This window comes from Ursus maritimus, unplaced genomic scaffold (assembly GCF_017311325.1).
Source record: "Ursus maritimus isolate PB19 unplaced genomic scaffold, ASM1731132v1 scaffold_23, whole genome shotgun sequence".
NCBI classification, from domain to species: domain Eukaryota; kingdom Metazoa; phylum Chordata; class Mammalia; order Carnivora; family Ursidae; genus Ursus; species Ursus maritimus.
Window position 1 is genome coordinate 40,040,507 of NW_024424786.1, and position 17,202 is coordinate 40,057,708.

The 17,202-nt window shown below is 58.2% G+C and overlaps 5 protein-coding genes across 9 annotated transcripts in view; 2 read left to right on the top strand and 3 right to left on the bottom strand.

Moving 5' to 3' along the window:
- TM7SF2 (transmembrane 7 superfamily member 2) overlaps positions 1–343 on the top strand; it is a 9,279-nt gene extending 8,936 nt beyond the window's left edge. The window contains exon 11 of the mRNA XM_040639373.1: positions 19–343. Within this exon, the coding sequence (XP_040495307.1) occupies positions 19–126 (108 nt within the window). The 3' untranslated portion in view covers positions 127–343. The remainder of the gene's footprint in view (positions 1–18) is intronic.
- Positions 344–477: 134 nt separating this feature from the next.
- Positions 478–3,805, bottom strand: LOC121104792 (zinc finger HIT domain-containing protein 2-like). Its single transcript, XM_040639375.1, has one exon. It carries the CDS (start codon positions 1,720–1,722, stop codon positions 529–531), a length of 1,194 nt encoding a protein of 397 aa, XP_040495309.1. The 5' UTR covers positions 1,723–3,805; the 3' UTR covers positions 478–528.
- Positions 3,806–4,525: 720 nt separating this feature from the next.
- Positions 4,526–6,098, bottom strand: FAU (FAU ubiquitin like and ribosomal protein S30 fusion). The gene is made up of 5 exons (XM_008708994.2): positions 5,956–6,098; positions 5,617–5,699; positions 5,372–5,516; positions 4,891–4,946; positions 4,526–4,695 (listed from the first exon to the last, which is right to left on the bottom strand). Exons 2-5 carry the CDS (start codon positions 5,689–5,691, stop codon positions 4,570–4,572), a joined length of 402 nt encoding a protein of 133 aa, XP_008707216.1. The 5' UTR covers positions 5,692–5,699; positions 5,956–6,098; the 3' UTR covers positions 4,526–4,569.
- A 51-nt stretch (positions 6,099–6,149) lies between these two features.
- On the top strand, positions 6,150–9,875 carry MRPL49 (mitochondrial ribosomal protein L49). The gene is made up of 4 exons (XM_008708995.2): positions 6,150–6,302; positions 7,286–7,436; positions 8,283–8,407; positions 8,529–9,875. Exons 1-4 carry the CDS (start codon positions 6,225–6,227, stop codon positions 8,673–8,675), a joined length of 501 nt encoding a protein of 166 aa, XP_008707217.1. The 5' UTR covers positions 6,150–6,224; the 3' UTR covers positions 8,676–9,875.
- On the bottom strand, positions 9,784–17,107 carry SYVN1 (synoviolin 1). 5 transcript variants are annotated; one of them, XM_040639378.1, is made up of 17 exons: positions 16,822–16,865; positions 16,626–16,710; positions 15,842–15,990; positions 15,520–15,612; positions 15,280–15,432; positions 15,090–15,138; positions 14,555–14,658; positions 13,816–13,942; positions 13,618–13,717; positions 13,466–13,531; positions 13,260–13,376; positions 13,000–13,163; positions 12,595–12,723; positions 12,351–12,500; positions 12,066–12,273; positions 11,098–11,249; positions 9,784–11,016 (listed from the first exon to the last, which is right to left on the bottom strand). In XM_040639378.1, the coding sequence occupies exons 3-17, from the start codon at positions 15,971–15,973 to the stop codon at positions 10,910–10,912; spliced, it is 1,851 nt and encodes a 616-aa protein (XP_040495312.1). In that variant the 5' UTR covers positions 15,974–15,990; positions 16,626–16,710; positions 16,822–16,865; the 3' UTR covers positions 9,784–10,909. The 5 variants fall into 5 exon arrangements, with proteins under 5 accessions (XP_040495312.1, XP_040495315.1, XP_040495313.1 ...); XM_040639381.1 differs by lacking the exons at positions 16,626–16,710; positions 16,822–16,865 and adding an exon at positions 16,961–17,107; XM_040639379.1 differs by lacking the exon at positions 16,626–16,710 and having other exon boundaries at positions 16,822–16,950.
- Positions 17,108–17,202: the final 95 nt, after the last annotated feature.

A 17,202-nucleotide genomic window follows, 5' to 3' on the forward strand; every position in this document is an offset into this window, starting at 1 on the left:
TACTTCACGGCACTGCTGGTGCACCGCGAGGCCCGGGACGAGCAGCAGTGCCTGCGCAAGTACGGCCTGGCCTGGCGCGAGTACTGCCGGCGCGTGCCTTACCGAATCCTGCCCTACGTCTACTGAAGCGGCTCCACTCGCCCCCGAGCGGGGCACGTGCCCACCCAGCTGTCAGCGCAGCCAGCACCAGGCGCCTGGGCCCCACCCTGCTCTGAGCTCCAGCGAGCAGGGACCAGCAGCCTCAGAGAGGTGCTCTGGAGCAAGGAGAAAGGCAGCCAGTGCCCAAAAATGGGAGTGGAGGGGCTGCTCTGTCTCCTGGGATAAACGTCTGGAACCCGTGGTACCACTTCGCTCCCTTTCTGGGGCCAGGGTGTTTACAAACTGGCTGGGTCAGCTCTGATCCAGGACAAGCCGAGAGGTGTCTTGTGGGCCCGAATCTGGGGGTGGGGGGGACAATAGCTGCTCTTCAGAAGCAGGCACTGCTGACAGGGCAGACCCGTCACAGCTTTATTAATGACAGATCCCAGTTCAGCCAGGGAGTTCCTCGATGAGAATTCTTGGAGCAGGTGGCAGAGGGCCTCCCCAAAGCTGCTCCAACTCCCGGGTGAGGGCTGCCACCTCATCGGCCGCCACAGCATGGGCTCGATGGGCCCTGGCACAGTCCAGGGCCAGGGGTGTGAGGGCCATCTCATTTTCATTGGTCCAAGCCAATAGAAACTGGCACTTCTTCCGCGCCCGGTAGAGGCGATCTCGCTCTTCCGTGGCCACAGCTTGCTTCCGGGCCCGGCCCAGGGTCTGTGCCAAGTGCCCCAGGGCTGCCAGCGTGTAGCCTTTCTGGTCGGTCGGGCCTCTGCCCATCAGGATGCGAGCGGCTTCGCGCATGGCACCCCATGTGCCCAGAGGCCCAGGCGGATGCTCCCCTGCTTCGAGCACCTGGGCTGCGGCCTGCAGGGCTTCCTCGGCAGAGGCGAAGACCTGCTGCGCACCCAGGGTTCCGGAAACGCCGAGCAGCGTGGCACAGAAGTCCGAGAGCAGCGCATCGTCGCCGCCGTGATACAAGGCAAGAGTGTGCGCGTAGGCGAACAGCACGTTGGGCAGCTGGAAGCGCACGAGCGGCGAGGCCGGGCTGCGGCTCAGGCTGGCCAGCGTGGGGATCCGGGTGGGTACGGTGGGCGCACAGGCCTCGGGAGCGTCTTCGAGGAACGGCTCGGCGGCGGCCTCCTTCACGGGTTCCGGTGGCGTCCTCGCGGGGGTGGGTTCCAGCTCCGCAGGGTCACGGCCCGCAGCATCATCCACCTCCTCCAGAAGCCGCGGCCCGGCCCCGCGGCCCCACCACCACGGCCGCCACGGGGGCAGCAGCCGCCCGGCCTCGCCACGGCTCAGCAGCTGCTCGAAGGCCGCCTTCTCGGCCGGGGCGAGCAGCTCCCAGAACCTGGTGAGGCCGCCTGGCGCCGGGCCAGGCTCGCGGCCTGCGTCCTCGGGGTCGTCCTCGGTCTCGCGTTGCTGACGCAGCCGCCGTAGGGCGCTGGCCAGGCGGCTGGGCGAGGCGCTGCGGCCGCGGAGCTCTCCCAGCACCTGGTCCCGGTAGAAGTCTTCGGCGCAGGTGCCATGCGCCCGGTAGCAGCGCAGCGAGCAGTAGGGCACGTTACAGCGAGGACAGGTGTAGCGCGCGGGCTGGGCCTCCCCGGCCGGGCAAAAACCACAGGGCCCGGCCGGCTCCATGGCGACTGGCGCCCCGCGCCACTTGCGAACGCTCACAGGCCACGCTGGCCAACTTCCGGTGCTAATCGGTTACTTCCGGCGCCTTGCGAGGCCGACGGAGCGTAGTCAAAATCCCGAGGACTCTCGGCAACTTCCGCCTACACTCGGAAGCCAAGCCCCACCCCTCTGTCAAATAGCGTTTGAGCAGGCGCAGGAGCGGTCGGGACGCACAGGCCCCGCCCTGCGCGGTGAGGGAGGGAGGGCGAGCGCACCGGGCCGGTGCTCCGCTGGTACCAGCTTGCCCCCTAGTGGTTCCCTTTTTAGCACGATAAAGGGCCCGGGCGGAAATCGATCTTTGCGAAGCACCTACTCTAGGCCCCTAATTGCGCCAAGCCCAAGGGGGATGAGGTGCATCCCTGCGCTGGAAGGGCAGCCATTCTACTAGGGGACACAGACAAACAAAGGGGAGTGTAGAAAAAAGGTGAAAATGGACTACTTGGCCTAGACTGTGTATGTGTGTGTGTGTGTGTGTGTGAAGCATTTCCCCTCTTGAGAAGAAAGCAACTTAACAGATACCTGAGCTCGTTTGTTCCCACCCCCCCGCCCCAAATCTATGGTTCATACAACGTTAAAGTGCAGAATCCATACTAGGTGCCAAAAGCACATCAAGCAGCAAAGAGATGGGGTCCTTGCTGTCCTAATGGAGCTAAGTTTGTGGTAGAGTGGGGGTGATAATCCACACAAACCATGTCAAGAGCCCTGAGGACTTGATCCGTGGCACCCACGAAAGTGAGCTCTGGTTCTTTTACCAACCCCCAGTAAGTTCTGCCTTCACACACCTTGTATTTATCTCCATATGCATCATCTATTTCCCTATCAAGATCTGGGAGGATTTGATGAACTTTAAGTCTGCTCGTTTTCTACACCCCCATTATCCCTGGTGGTCTCAGCTACTAGTCCCTTAACTGGTTCCTTAACTTTCTTGCCAGCCACCCGGAAAAATCAGCCAGAGAAAGAATTGGATCACAAGTCAGATCACATCAGGCCCTTGCTTAAACCCTTCCCTGTACTTGGTGAGCCTCCATTGCACTTGGACTCAAACCCGAACTCCTGTCCATGTCTGACAAAACCACACAGCTCTGCACATAGTTCTCTGGGCTGCACCTCTCTCATCATCCAGTTGATAGGTTTCAGGCCTCACACATCCCATCTTTAGAGACCTTCCCTAGGCTGTTATGTCTGCCCACCCCAACCAGCCCTCTTTCATTAACACCCTGCTTACTTTGAGGCTCTTAACACTTGTTAACTAACTAGCTTCCTCACTTAACCCACAAGAATCAGAACGCCTAGAAGGGCGTTTCTAAAGATTACTAGAGATAAAAATAGCCTATGCGCTTGCACACTTACTATGTGGCAGGTGCTGATCTAAGACCTTCACATCCTTTGTTTATTCTTCACAGCAACTCTCAAGACATGATGGCAGAAATTAAGTAATTTTAAGGTTGGACAGTCAGAAAATAAATGAAGCAAAGATTCAAACTTAAGGTAGTCCAAGTCTAGATCCAAGGTCTTCACCTCATGTGATACTATATTCCAAGCACCAGCTGATTCAAAAATCTTCACAGAACAAATGGGTACCCATGTTGCTAGGGGAACCTTGAATCAGTACCAAAGAATTCCACTCCCAGGAACACTCAACCAACCCACCATCCTGAGCTGCGATTAGGTTAATGAAGCTAGCTAGCCAGGCAGAGGTACAAACAAGGTTACCACAATGCCAATGTAATCAGGCAATGCTTTCTGTAGAGGCCGCTTTTAGGCCACAGGCTTGGGCAATGGAAGCCCAAGTAAGTTCTTGTAGAAGGGCCCACAGTGACCACCTAGCCGAATGCAAACAGGTCCACCAAGGCGACCCACCTCAAAACAGCCATAAGCCCTCGCTGCCCAATGGGCTGCTTACAACCAGGCATGGGTACTAAAAAAAGGTAAAGTCCCACGTATTCCCCTACCTCCTCCCCCTTAACTACAGCCTCCCCCCCCTCCTGGCAGAGCCTCTCCTCTGCAGTCCTGCCCGCTGCTCCCTTGCAGTGTACCCAATAAACTTCCATCTCCTGTTTTGCCTCGGGTGAATTCTTTCAGGGCCGGCACTGCTGACCTCCACCCACTAGGGTCGCCCCATACTTTCCAAAGTAGGGACATACTAGACCCCTGCCCTGGACGCCACTAAGGCTGGTCCCAAGTTCAGGAAAGATCAGACTGGCCTTCCCTGATAGATCTTCTACTCAAACTTCTCTACTGATGCCTCCACAATCCTCCCACAGAGGATTCCTATCTTCTGTTTAAAGAACAAGAACGGGCGTGCCTGGGTGGCTTATTCAGTTAAAGGTCTGACTCTTGGTTTCAGTTCAGATCCTGAGATGGGAGCCCTGTGTGGAACCCCATGCTCAGTGTGGGGGGGGGGGTCCTGCTCGAACATTCTCTTTCTCTGCCCCGCTCTTGTTCTCTCCAATCAATCATCCAAAAAACAAACAAACAAACAGAACAAGAACAAAAAGGGATTTGGGAATTATCAAGTTACTTGCATTGGGAAATTTCCTCAACTCTCCCCCTGAAGACTTGCCATCTGGGGTTACCAGTTTTCATGGTAAGCCTTTTCTTGTAGTTTACCACTCCTTCCCCAACCTAGCTGAGGGCCCCTGCCTCTTCCAACCTGACAGCGCCAAGACCCCAGAACCAGGCCTCTGTTCTAATAAATACACCACCAGCCCTAGAAGCCGTGTATCTCCCTGAGGCCCTGCACATGATGATGAAGCAACGAGATGACTGAACTAAGTGGCTTTATTGGGAAGAGCAAGGATTACAACGGACTTAAGAGTTGGCATTGGGACCCTTCTTCTTGCCAAAAGTGGGCACGACGTTGACAAAGCGCCGGTTGTACTGCATCCGTCGCTTGGCTCGGCCTGTCTTCTTCTTCTTTTTTTCCTGTTTAGCCACCTGGGAAAAGGAAGGGATGATCAGACCTTGGTTGACCTCTTCCATGTCTTCCCTCAGTCTTAACTCCAGGGAGGGAGAAGGCAAACAGAGGAAAGACCAAAGGTCCTGGCTTAGCTTAAAAACAAACAAAACAAAGCCCGCACACAAAAAACAAAAACCCAAAGTCTAAACACCACCACTAATACTCTCACCTACCTTGGGAGTCTGCCCTCTTACTTTCCCAGCACGGGCCAGGGAACCATGGACTTTACCTGTGGTGGGAAGGAGGTAGGTAGTTAGGAGAGCAAGAAGGCCCCACCTAGCAGAATCCTTTCTCCCTCAACTCAAGCCTTTAAAGATAAACAGGGACCATCACGGAACAAGAACAAAGTTGCAAAGATATGACCTCTGACCAAGAGTGTTTAGTACAGTACGTTCCAGGATTTCACTTCAGGATTTTCCAGATGGACTTTAAACAAGAACTGAAAAGCACCTTGGAGAATCTAGTCTGGCTTGATTTTAGTGAGCAAACAAGGGACTAGTAAGTAACTGAAACAGAACTAGGCTCTGGCTCAGTCTCCCATGGACCTCTTCATGAGGAAGGTAAACAGGAAGAACCACCCTGGGGTTAAGACACTGAACTCCACACTCCACACTCATTTTGAGCTTACAAACATTTCAAAGCTCCCCAACTCACCTCCAAGCATGCGGCCGGCTACTTCCAGAGTGGTCAGAGCCTCCACTCCACACTGACCTAGGGTAGCCTCATCCTCCAGGGGCGTGCCTGCCAGGAGCACGACCTGATCTTCTGGAGCGATGCCCTCCAGCAAGGCTACATGAGCCTACGGGGGGGAAAATAAGACTCATCAGCGTTCCGGCGGGAGGGGGTGGAGATTGAAGAACACCAGAGGACTGCGCCCAGGAAGCACCACGCAGCCTTACCTTGATCTGGGCGACCGTCTCCTGGCCGGTCACCTCGAGGGTGTGTAGCTCCTGGGCGCGGACAAAGAGCTGCATGTCGGCGACTGAAGAAAGAAAGGCTGGTAAAAGAATGCTCTGGGAGAGAGGGGGTCGGGGGAAGGCAGCGGGCGGCACCGATCGCGCCGGGATATAGGTGGTCGCGGGATCTCACGTGGGTAAGGCCAGGCCTGCCAGGGAGGTCGGCTGGGACCGGAAGCTGGCCCTCAGAACACACCCTGTCCCCCTTTTTTTCTCGCGCCCTCTGACTTCGCAGCCAACCTGCTATTAGGCTTCCAGATCCAGCGGTGGCCCGAATCTTACCTGAACTGCGGGCACCGCAGCCCGTACCGCGAAGATGGAGTCGAGAAAGAGGAAGAAGCAAGGGCGCGCACGTCCTCACCGCCTGCTGCGTGCCACGTCACTGCTGAGCGACCGCTAGAGCCTTTGGCTTTTGTACCGCCCACGGCAGTCCTAGCTCCACCTCTTTACGCTCTGCGCAGGCGTTCTTTTGGTTCCGGGGGCGCGCCCAGAAAGGGGTGGGACCTGGCCGGCTGCGCGCGCAGACGGCCAGTGTACGGGAACAGTTCAAGATGGCTGCGGCCATGTTCCGGGCTGCGCTGAGAGGGTGGAGAACTGGCGTCCAGCCGGGCTGCGGGCTACGGCGGCTGGTGAGAACGCTGAGCCTGGAGGTGGGGGAGGAGGGCTGCGTTGAATCTCGCTGTTATTCCTGTAACCCTGGAGCTCACGTACAAGGTAGAGGCAAGGTACAGGGCCTGCAGTGCGCCTGGCTGTGTGGGGCTTAGAACCTGATTGATGGACAACTTGGGTTAGTCAGAACTGGGAAGGGCTGCACGTCGACTCCTAATTTTTTTTTTTTTAAAGGGATGCCGTTCCACAGGGCAGGGGTCGGCCTTAGGTCATTGGCGACACTAATGGGAACCTAGAGTTCTTATGTTATACGGGCCACTTCATTCTCCTTCCCTCTTCTCGTAACCCCGGGGCCTGTCCGGACTCCAGGGCATCTATTGGGAGAAGTGTCCAAGAAGGATCCTCAGGCTGGAGGATGGGAGGACAGATTGCGGAGAATTACCTTAGGTAGATTTTTTATTAATGTCTTAATTTTTCCTAGATGGAAAAAGGGGGTAATAAAATACCTAACTTGTGTCATTGTAAGAATTAAGTCAAAACAGTCAGTGCCCGTAATACATTTAGTCCAGTGCCTGGCAGTGTTTCTATGAGGCCAAAATGTTACACGTAAGCGAGGGTCATATCGGATGATTGTGAGTGGGATTATTACGATTGCTGAAAGTGCCTAATCCAGAACTAGACTGTTTCAATAGAATACTTAGAGGAAACTTTAAAATCCTGAAAAATGCTATGTCGGTCAGACAGTAAATTGACTTTGACTTTTGAGTCCCACAGACGTTCCGAGAGAGGCGAGCCTTTCAGAGTGCCTGAATTTATTTTCCAGACTCACCTCCACCCTGGCAAACTGAAGTCTGGGGCTTTTCTATCTCCAGGCTTTTATTTATGCCATTCTTTGCACCTGTAGTGTTTCCTTTTTTTACTTAAGTTCTGTCTCTTCTTTGTTGGGTGGGTGTGTAGTGGGTGGGCCGATGGGAGCAATGGTTGTTTTTGTTTTGGGCCTCAGAGCCAGACCCAGGGGCCTCCTGATTACCCCAGCTTTGTGGAGTCTGTGGATGAATACCAGTTTGTGGAGCGCCTGTTACCCCCTACCAGCATCCCAGAGCCCCCAAAGCACGAACACTATCCCACTCCCAGTGGTTGGCAGCCACCCAGAGGTGAGCTGGGCGATGGGGATGGCTTGAGGTTTACAGGGGGGAAACCTCTCTCTCCCTACTGGTCTACCTCACCAGCTGAGGCTCTAGATTCCCCAGTGGGTTTGGGACTTGTGTGGAGGTCTCTCAGGGCTTAGCATCTGTCTCATGTTCAAGGGAGGGCCTGGGAATGCAGCCCTGTTTTACTAGTACCCATCCAGCCACACTGGCGGGATGAGGTCTTCCCATTCAGGAAAAGTGAAGCATAGAGAGAAGAGCTAAGAGTGGGACCCCCACTCCCACTCCAGTAGGCCTTGTACCATAATTGAGAGCACAGCTTGGGAGTTGGGCAGTTCTGGGTTCAAATTTGGCTCTGCTTTTCATTGCCAGTGTGATCATGAGTTAGTCATTTAGCTTCTCCCATCCTCAATTTTTAGCAAAATGGAGATAATCTGCTCAGTACATAAAGCACTTAGCACAGAGCCCGGCATGTGGTAGGGTAGGTGTTCAGTGCTGTAAATCCCCATTTCTTTGCGCCAGAGATTGATAGTAGCCTCCCTGATCCAGGGGAGAAGTGCAAGGATTGGCCTCAGATGGGGACCTAAAGATCTAGGGAGGCATGGCCCTAACTTCATTTCTCCCTGAGCACCTTCTGCCGCCAGGCCCTGTGCTGGGCCTGTGAGGTTACCAGGGCAAGCCAACTGGTCCTGGCTTAAATTTCAGGAAAGAGCAGGTCTTCTGATCTGAAATCTAGAGGTGGCTTTACCATTGGGTGCACTGATTCTCTGCAGACTGTGAGGGGAAGGGCATTGGCTAAGGTGGCATAAAGCCTGGGGAGATTTGGCTTCTCACCATTCTTCCGTGTAACAGACCCCCCACCCAACTTGCCCTACTTTGTGCGGCGCTCTCGAATGCACAACATCCCCGTCTACAAGGACATCACACATGGCAACCGCCAGATGACTGTGATCCGAAAGGTGGAGGGGGACATCTGGGTAAGTGAGGGCATGGGTCAGGGGCTGATACTGACCCTTTTAGGGCTGAAGGGATGGGAGTCTACTGGAGGGGGTGGTCTGACCAGGCTTGATTTGTCATCTTCCCCACCTCCTTCCCCAGGCCCTGCAGAAGGATGTGGAAGATTTTCTGAGTCCACTGTTGGGGAAGACACCTGTCACCCAGGTCAATGAGGTGACAGGTACCCTGTGGGTCAAGGGCTACTTTGACCAGCAGCTCAAAGCCTGGCTCCTGGAGAAGGGCTTCTGAGGCCCAGCTGAGCAGCCTGCATGACAGCATCCGCCACAGACTGGAGTCCAGGGGGGTCTCAGGAGGAGGGAGGTGACTGTTGGAGCAACTAGGACGGGAAGTCTAAATGTCAGGGCTAAGAGCTTGGGCAGGGCAGAGTCAGGGCTAAAGGGCTTCAGAGCAGGCCTCGCTCACATTAAGGGGGAATGGGACCCTCTCCACAGGTGCCAGCAGTGAGGGAGGGCTGTCTGACAGTGGAGACCCTGCCTTCGTGGGAGCTCATTGGGCTCAGCTGTTCAAATTCTGGAGGTTGTTGACTGGTGAAAGTAATAGCCCAATCCATTTTAGGGGAGGGTAGCACAGGGCAAACCCACTGAGTACATTTCTTCCTTGGCCCTCAGAACCCCACTGCAGACATTCTCAAGCCCTTGCTCCAGGCCGGACCTGGTTTGGTGGAGGCTATGGAGAACACAGAGGACTCAGGCATGGGTCCCGGAGGTCTTCAGTTCCAAGTGCAGTGCTGGGCACAGGCATAGAGGGCTCATGTCAGCCGCTGGGCTCATTCCTCTTACCCGTGGAGAAGTAGAAGGCCCAGTCACCTCGGCTCCATTCTAGGGGAGGAGTTGGGTCTGACTGCATTTCTAGCTCCGAGAAGTTAAGCGATTAGCTTGAGCTGGTCTCTTCACAAGGGGGTGCTCAGGAGCATCCAACAGAGCGAGCCTGCCTTCCCGGCTTGCTGGCCTGGTATCAAGGCTGGACAGGGGCTCTGCAGGAAGAAACGTGCTGGCCTTTTGCCCCTGCCATCCCGTCCCACCCCCAGCCAATGAACTGTTCCACTTGCCCCATCATTGGGAGTTACAAAGGTCAGAGGCCTGAGTTCCCACCCTTATCCCACCCTCCAGCTGGTTAGGGACAAGGTTCGAAGCCTGGCTCCCCTACTTGTCCTCTGACCTAAGGCAGGGAACTTAACCTCTCTGGGACTCAGCTTCTTCATATGCTAAATGGGGATCTCTTCATCATAGTTTAATGACTTGTCTAAAAAAACCCACACCCCTGGGGACTCTGAAGTCGGAAGCCTGAGCAAGAAAGAGCAGTTTGGCACGCGGATCCCGTGACTCCAGCTCCAGCAGTCGTTAATGCGAGTCTTTATTGGCTGTATATACAATTTAAGCTATTAAAATTTGTACAATATTTACAAATTAAATAATCATCTGAAACTGTCTCCAGCAACTCTTGTAACACAGAACCGAGGGAAAAAAAGACGGGCAGGCGGGCCTCGGCTCCTGTGGTCCCTGCCTGGCCCAGTGCCTTTTCTAAACTGGAAAGCCCAGGAGCATGACACTCCTGCTTCTCTTTCCTAGGGTCAAGCATTCAAGTTCAAAGACCATTTTAAGCCAAAAGACAACAGCAAGGAAGTAGTTCCAATACTTCTAAACCCCAGAGAAGTTCTGGAAGTCGAGAAGTGGCTTCCACGGACTCTGCGGCGTGCAGTGGTTCGGGAGCAGACACATGAGCCCTCAGCCTGGCGGGAGGCTGGGCAGTGGTTGCTGGGTGAGACCAGGAACGGTCCCACGGGACAGACAAACCGCAGGGAGACGGTGGCGTGGGGGGAGGGGAGGGGCACCTCAGTGCTGCCCCCCTGCTCCTCCACCCTCGAGCCCCCCTTTCCCTGGGCTGTGCAGTTGCCAGTAAGACACGGAAACACCACAGGGCATGAGTGACACAGCCACCATCACAAAGGGCTTCTAGGGAGTTTAGGTAAGAAAAGGGACAGCAGTACCAGTCTTGGTGGGTGGCCCAGGGAGCAAGTTCCTGGCCTGCCTCCAGCCCCTTAAGTTCACACATGGGATCGGGGAGCTAATACTGTTCAGCACTGAAGCGACTTCACACACACACACACACAAGTGGGGCCTGGAGGGACTGCCCCTTCTCCCAGAGAGGGGTGAGGGGGTAGAGGGCTTCTCAGAGACTGCGCCTTCCTGCCTTCACGGCCCCAGCAGAACAGGCTGAAGGTGGGAGAGAAAGGCTGGAACTGACCCAAGATCCCCATGGCTGCCCAGGACTGGAAGGGCTGGAGTCAACTGGGGCCTCAGGCATCTTTCCACTTGGCCTAGGGGATGCCACCTCCTTTGTCTCAGAGCTGGGGGGTCATTACTCCCTGGTGCACAGAGAGAGGGAGCGGGCACTTGGTGGCAGGACGTGTTACAGCAAGGGCTGCTCAAGAGAGTGGAGGCAGGGGTAGGACTGGGGTAGTGTCAGTGGGCAATCGGGGACTCCAACTTCTGCAGGCGGCGGCGGCGGAGCTCCGCTGCGTCGGGCTCCCCGTCCTCAGGCAGCTCCTCCGTGCCCACTGACTCAGGAGCTGGGGACAGAGTTCCGAGGTGGGACCGAGAGAAGTTCCTTCCCCATTCCCACCCCCCACCCCCAGGCTGACCGAGACTACCTGGAGGCTTTTCAGGCTCAGGGGCTGGCGAGGAGGTTCCAGGGGATGGGGTGGTGGCCTCGGAGCTGGGGATGCTGGTGGGGGAGGCAGCGGTGACAACTGCAGGGGCCGTCTCCTCAGTGGGGCTGACAGAGGTGGCAGGCCGAGGGGGCCTAGGAAGACGAGAAGGAAGGGGCAGGTGAGGCCTTGACATCCTGGCGTGATTGGGCAGTTCTTCTGCCCCTTGGAAGCCTTGCGGGGCAGCGTCAGCACTGACGTCCGTCTGCAGCCCGAGTTAGCAGCGGACACAGGCGAGCATGTGTCGTGGGAGTCATCGTGAGCCCCTGCTACAGATGGGCCGTAAAGCACTCGCTGGCGACAACTGTTGGCCTTGTTCACTCTGAAACCACAGCGTCTAGTGGGGTGCCAGGCTCCTCACGGGGCGCCCAGAGACTTTCCACTGACCAAAACCACACTCAAATCTCAGACTCCAGCTCCTCTCCAAGCCTGTGCGGTCACTGCTGTGTGCCAGGCACTCTGTGCACGGGACTTAGAACTCTTCTATTCAAATAAGGTGACCGTGCTCACCGAGCAAGTGAGTGGTGGGACCAGCACTTGAACTTAGGCTAGGCTGGCTCTCGGTGACTTTTTTATTTGCTGACTCAGATCAGGGTCAGTGGTTCCCAGGCACCGGGTCACCGTATGTGAGAAGGGTAGACATGTTGAACTAAAGCCCTGAGAACGAGGACCAATTTGATTTTAGAAAAACATAAAGGAACAAGATTGGAAATCAGCTCTCTCATGAACGTCAGTCCTCCTGGGACCCAGGCAGGCCTCCGGCAGCAAGAGACACAGGCCTCGAGAACCTGGAGATCCTGGTGTGTCTACGGACAGGCCGGCCTGAATCAACAGGCGTCACAGGCCGGGAGGAGAGGGACCAAGAACCCCGGCCGGGAGCCTTCCGCGGGCGGCCGGGCGCGCGCACGTACCGCAGGGAGGCGCGCACGTACCCCAGGGAGGCGAGCACGGTGAGGTACTGGTTGATCTGCAGCATGGCGGCGTCCAGCAGCGTGTGGATGTTGCGCAGGCTCTGCAGCCGCGCCTCCAGGTGCTGCCGCTCGTGGCCTTCCAGAGCCCGCAGCTCCTCCGGGGTCAGCCCGGCAAAGCCCGCGGGGGGCACGGGCATCGGGGGGAAGGCTGGAGAGAGGCGGAGGCTCAGCCTGGGCCTGACACCCCCGACCCTGCCCAGCAGCCCCGAGCGCGGCTCCGCTTACCGAACGGCGGAGGCAGGGGCATGCCCATCCAGGGAGGAGGGAAGGGGAAGCCTGGGCCGGGGCCGGCCTCCGGGGCGGGGGCGGAGCCAGGGGCCGAGGCAGCGGGGCCCGCTGTGGTGGTGGCGGCTCCACTGGGCCGAGGAAGGGCCGCTGAGGGTAAGAACAGGAAGTTGGGGAGCGTTAAGAGGCCCCCGCTGCCATTCCTCCCACCCCTTGGCTGTCACGGTCCCCAAAAGACACTCACCTGCACTGGTGGATGGAGGAGCCACAGCCTCTCCTGAGCTGGGGGGAGGTGGGACAGGTGGAAAGGGGGCCATGGGGGGCCACAGCGGGAACATGCCTGGAGGAAAGGGAGGCAGGAGGCCCTGGGGGACTGCAAAGAGAGCACAGAGCACGGGGCAGTGAGAAAAGGTCCGGAGTGAGACAGACGCAGATCACACAGAAGGGGCTGGCCCTTAGGAACTCTGTCCCTGCTCCCAAGGGCCTCTCGCAGCTCAGCACGATATGACACATGACCACGACCCGCTTCCCCGCCCAGACTGAGCTTCTAGAAGACAGGGAGTCTGATTCACCTCAGTGTTTCCCATACCCAGCTCGGGGCCAGTACTCTACAGGGCGTGTTGGATGGCCAAGTGAGGGGGCCACTCACAGTTGGGGGGCTGCGGCAGGAGTGGTGGGGGGTGAGCGGCCGGCGGGGGCCCCTGATCTGCAGGTTCCGGGGGCGGTGGTGACTGGGTCGGCAGTGATGCCCGGAGGACATCCATACGGCACGTAGGGCAGGTCTGCTGCCGCTGGAACCAGGAACGCAGGCAGCTGTGGGGTCAACACCGGGTGATGGCTAGCAGGTCCCTGGGGGCCTGCCTTCCAGAGCCTCCCCCCTGGTGTCAGGCTCCCCGGGGCCCCTCCCACCTGGTGTGGAAAATGTGGTTGCAGGGCAGTCTCTTGGCACCAGTCACCATCTCTTCTCGGCAGATGATGCAGACATTGTCCATTGCCTGGAGTTCCTCCGGGGTGGCATCCGGATACCTAGTTAGGACAGGCCAAGGACAGGTCAAGACCAGAGGTGTCTTGGGGGAGCCCGGGGCAGAGCTCGGGAGCGCAGGCGGGCCACTCACAGTGTGTTCATGTTGCGGATGGCTCGGCGAGACATGATGGCGTCTGTCACAGCCTTCTTGAACTGCCTGAAAGGCCAGTGTTGGTGAAAGTTGGGTGAGGGCAGTGCGGATAAGGGCCGGGGCAGGGGCGGGCCGGGCCGGGCCGGGCTTACCTCATGGCCAGGTACATAGGCCGGATGGCAAAGAGAGGGAAGGTGTGCACCTTGATCATGATGGTCATGAAAGCCATGTACAGCAGAACCTTGATGAAGCCTGGGGGCAAGGGGAGGTGCAGAGAACAGCAGTCGCAGGGCCTGGGGGGCGGGGCCGGGGACGCTGGTCCGGTCCGGGGAGGCCCGGGCTCTCCTCACCTGTAAACAGCTCCGTGTAGAGCATGTACACGGCCTTGTTGTCCCAGGGGTTCTCGCTCTGGAGGTCCACGGAGTGCAGTACGTACTTGATAAAGATGGTAAGCACCATGGTCATCAGGATGGCGTACTGGAGGGAGAGGGGACGCGGGGGCATGAGCACACACCTCCCCCAGGCTGCAGTCACACTGCCGGAGCCCGGGAGTCGGCGGGGCGGGGCGCCGTGAGACCAACCCGGGCTCGGCCACAGCTGCGTCCTCCCAGCTCGTCCACTCCCCAGACCTCTCCAGCCCCGCCGGCCTGTCTGCCAAATGACAGAATTAACCGTCCCTTTGTTAACGACATGGCTTTGCCGATGAAAAGATGCAGGTCAAGTGCTCAGCGCAGGGTCTAGCATACAAGCGTGCACTCGGCCAATGGGAGCTGTTAGCACCGGACACACCTCCCCAGTTGTCCATCAAGCTAATTCCTTCCCGCTGTCAAGGCCAGCTCCCCCAGGGGTCCATGTGCAGGAGGCCCTCCCTGAGCTCCAGGTCAGGACTGCTCCCCCACACGTGCCTCTCTGTGCTTCCCCTCCTCCAGGGTGTCTGTGTGTGGAGGGCGGGAGCTGAGACTGACTGATGGGTGCTCCTTGGTGGCCTGCACAGGCCTGGCCCCAGAACAGGTGCTCAGTAAGGGTTTGTTGGCTTATTGAAGGCACATTCGGTGGGCTTGTCCTCCCAACCTCCCAAGCCAGTTTTACCTCAAAGCCAAACACCAGCTGCACTGAAGCCCCACGGGTCAGGATGCTGTGATAGGCATGGCTGACGAAGAGGAAGTCCAGGATACCCAGGAGGAACATAAGGGCTGTGGGGACCCCCCAGATGGGGGGTTGGTGGGGTCAGCCCAGGGCCCAACAGCCACTTCCGGCTTTAAGACCCCTCCCTCACACCCTCAAGCCCACCATGGCCCTAGCCATCTAGTCAGGTGGCACACTCCATTGACCCCAGCCCCCTGGGAACTCCAGTTTTGCCTGGGAGGGTATTAGAGCGGCCCGAGCTCCAGGTGAGGAGGCCAAGAGCTAAGGGGCTGGGCAGCTGAGAAGCCCTGGAGTGGAACAGGGCAGAGATGATGCAAATTAACTTCCCAATTTATCTTTCCTGTACAGCTGTGGGTTGAGGGGGACGCCTGTGCTCTGGGGTAGAGGACCATGGTTAGTGACTTGTCATGTTCCAATTGTCCACGGTGCCTCTTCTCCCTCCAGCTCCCTCCTCTCCCCTCCCATGGATCTCACTCACAGATAATGCGGCAGTGAAAGAGCCAGGAGATATTGGGGCTGCGTTCCATCTGAGGCAGAGCAGAAAGGGGGCCCATCAGGAAGGCCGGGGCTCACCCCACATCCCCAACCCAGCCTTCACTGTGCAAGCCTACCCACCAAGCACTCCCTGGCTCCCATCTGCTTCAGAGAACCCCCCTGACCCAACTCACAAAATCCACACGGTCCTCAGCCAGCCAGTGAAAACACTTGAGGAAGAGAAGGAGCGTGAAGAGTGCAACAAAGCGGGGGCTGAAGTCGTCCCGAAAGACAGTGAAGGCCAGACAAGTCTCAGTGACAGCATACCAGGAACGTTCCAGAAGGTGCTGGGGGGTGGACAAGGAATGATGAACCCAAGACATTCTGCTTGCCCAGCCCCCTGCCCCTCACTTCTGGAGTCATGAACCTCTTACCTCCATCTCTGCTGCCCTCAGCTGTCCAAAGAACACCTTGCCCATCACTTTGCCCAAGAGAAAGACAAGGACAAAGGCCTGGATGTAGAGGACCTAGGAGTGAGAAGAGGCTATGGTTTGAGGTCACTTTCTGCTCTGCTATGTCTGGGGCTCGTCATTCGGGAACCTCCCCATGGCCCCATCCCCAATTAATTCAAAGTCAGGCAGCTAGTGGGCTACTTCGCGTCTCTCCCACTTACCTGACCTCTAGCTCCGCCCCTGCCTCAAGCGGACTCCTCCTCCCCTCCCAGGGAGTCCCCCCCACCTTGAGCCCTGAACTCACTGCCATGCTGGGGCTGGACTTGGTCAAGTACACCACAGTGGGGTAGAACTGGTGCTTGAGGTAGTAGGCATGAGCCACCACGGCCCCGGTCAGCGCCAGGCTGGCCGCCATCATCACTGCGGTGCGGAACATCGTCCTGGCCTGGAGACCTGCGTGGGGACAGGGAAGGAATGACCTGTGCGGGGCGCACGCCGTGCAAACCCAGCACAGCGCCAGACACGCAGTGTCACCGAATAGGAGGGAAAAAAAACCCGCCTCACCTCACCCTCACAGTCGTGACGTCAAGAACAGCATATGCTCCCCCGATTTTACAAATAAGAAAATGGAGGCTCAAAGGGGTTACGAGCCCACTGACGCAAGGCCTGGAGCCTGGGTCCGTCTTGTTTCAAATCTAGGGCTTTCCACGCCGCCTGCCAAGCCGCCGCCTCTAGGGAGGCTCGAGGAGAGGCGAACGTGCTGGAGGAGGGGGAACCGCTACCACGGCCTCTAAAGTGAAGATGATGGGGAGGATGCAAACGCAGAAACCTCCAGAAGCAAGAACGTGCCGCCTGGACTGGGAGAAGCCAGGCGCTGGGGGGCGCAGCCGGGCAGGCGACAGCGCCGATGACAGCTCGGCCAGGGTGGGCAGCTGCGACGCGCGCCTCGCGGGAGCGGGCGGGGTACGTCAGCCTGGAACCCTGGCGTCCACCAACCCCCGGGGCAGTGTTCTCTCGGGGGCAGCGGAGAAACGGCCGATCGCCGGGATGCAGCGCGGCACGGAGAGGGACCCGGGGCGCCCCCGCACCTGTGATCGCCAGGAGCTGCGAGCGTCGCAGGCGGGGCCCAGCCTCTGGACAGCGGCCGCGCGGACGCCGGAGGTCTACGGCGAGCTGACAAGCCGCGAGCGGGGCTGAAGGGGAGCGCCGACCCCGGAGCCCTCCAGGGGAGGGCCCAGGTCCCGACTCCCAACCACAACCCGGGCCCGACCCCGGCCGACTCACCAGGAGCCCAGCGCCGCGAGCCCGCTCGATCCCCGCGACTGCGGAGGCGGCTCCGGTTAACAACACTCCCCACCCCCTGCGAGCCGGAACTTCGGGAGTGAGACACCTCACTTCCGGTGGGGAGCAGTGCGGATCGTACCAAGTGCACCCTTCCTTTGGCCGCACCGCGCACCCTCCGTGGTGCCGGGAGCGGTGGTCCCACCACCGGATCGAGGCTTCGTGCCCAAGGCCGTAGCAAGAGATGCGACAGGCGGTCGGAGCGGAATAGGGCAGCCCGGCGGCTGGTTGGAGTCCCCCCGTTTATGAGTCCCGGATGGTATCGCCTCCGTCTCCGAGTGGACTCAACCCAGCGGAGGACTCAGGCTCTCGAGGCGGGGAGGA

Coding starts and splice junctions, on each gene's coding strand:
- MRPL49 (XM_008708995.2), top strand. CDS start 6,225: ATGGCTGCGGCCATGTTCCGGGCTGCGCTGAGAGGGTGGAGAACTGGC. Junction 6,303..7,285: donor GCTGCGGGCTACGGCGGCTG/GTGAGAACGCTG, acceptor TTTGGGCCTCAG/AGCCAGACCCAGGGGCCTCC. Junction 7,437..8,282: donor TGGTTGGCAGCCACCCAGAG/GTGAGCTGGGCG, acceptor TCCGTGTAACAG/ACCCCCCACCCAACTTGCCC.
- LOC121104792 (XM_040639375.1), bottom strand. CDS start 1,722: ATGGAGCCGGCCGGGCCCTGTGGTTTTTGCCCGGCCGGGGAGGCCCAG.
- SYVN1 (XM_040639381.1), bottom strand. CDS start 15,973: ATGTTCCGCACCGCAGTGATGATGGCGGCCAGCCTGGCGCTGACCGGG. Junction 14,659..15,089: donor CTTTCACTGCCGCATTATCT/GTGAGTGAGATC, acceptor GGGTCCCCACAG/CCCTTATGTTCCTCCTGGGT. Junction 11,017..11,097: donor TGAGCCTGAAAAGCCTCCAG/GTAGTCTCGGTC, acceptor CTCTGTCCCCAG/CTCCTGAGTCAGTGGGCACG.
- FAU (XM_008708994.2), bottom strand. CDS start 5,691: ATGCAGCTCTTTGTCCGCGCCCAGGAGCTACACACCCTCGAGGTGACC. Junction 4,947..5,371: donor AGCCGGCCGCATGCTTGGAG/GTGAGTTGGGGA, acceptor TTCCCACCACAG/GTAAAGTCCATGGTTCCCTG. Junction 4,696..4,890: donor TAAGAGGGCAGACTCCCAAG/GTAGGTGAGAGT, acceptor TCCTTTTCCCAG/GTGGCTAAACAGGAAAAAAA.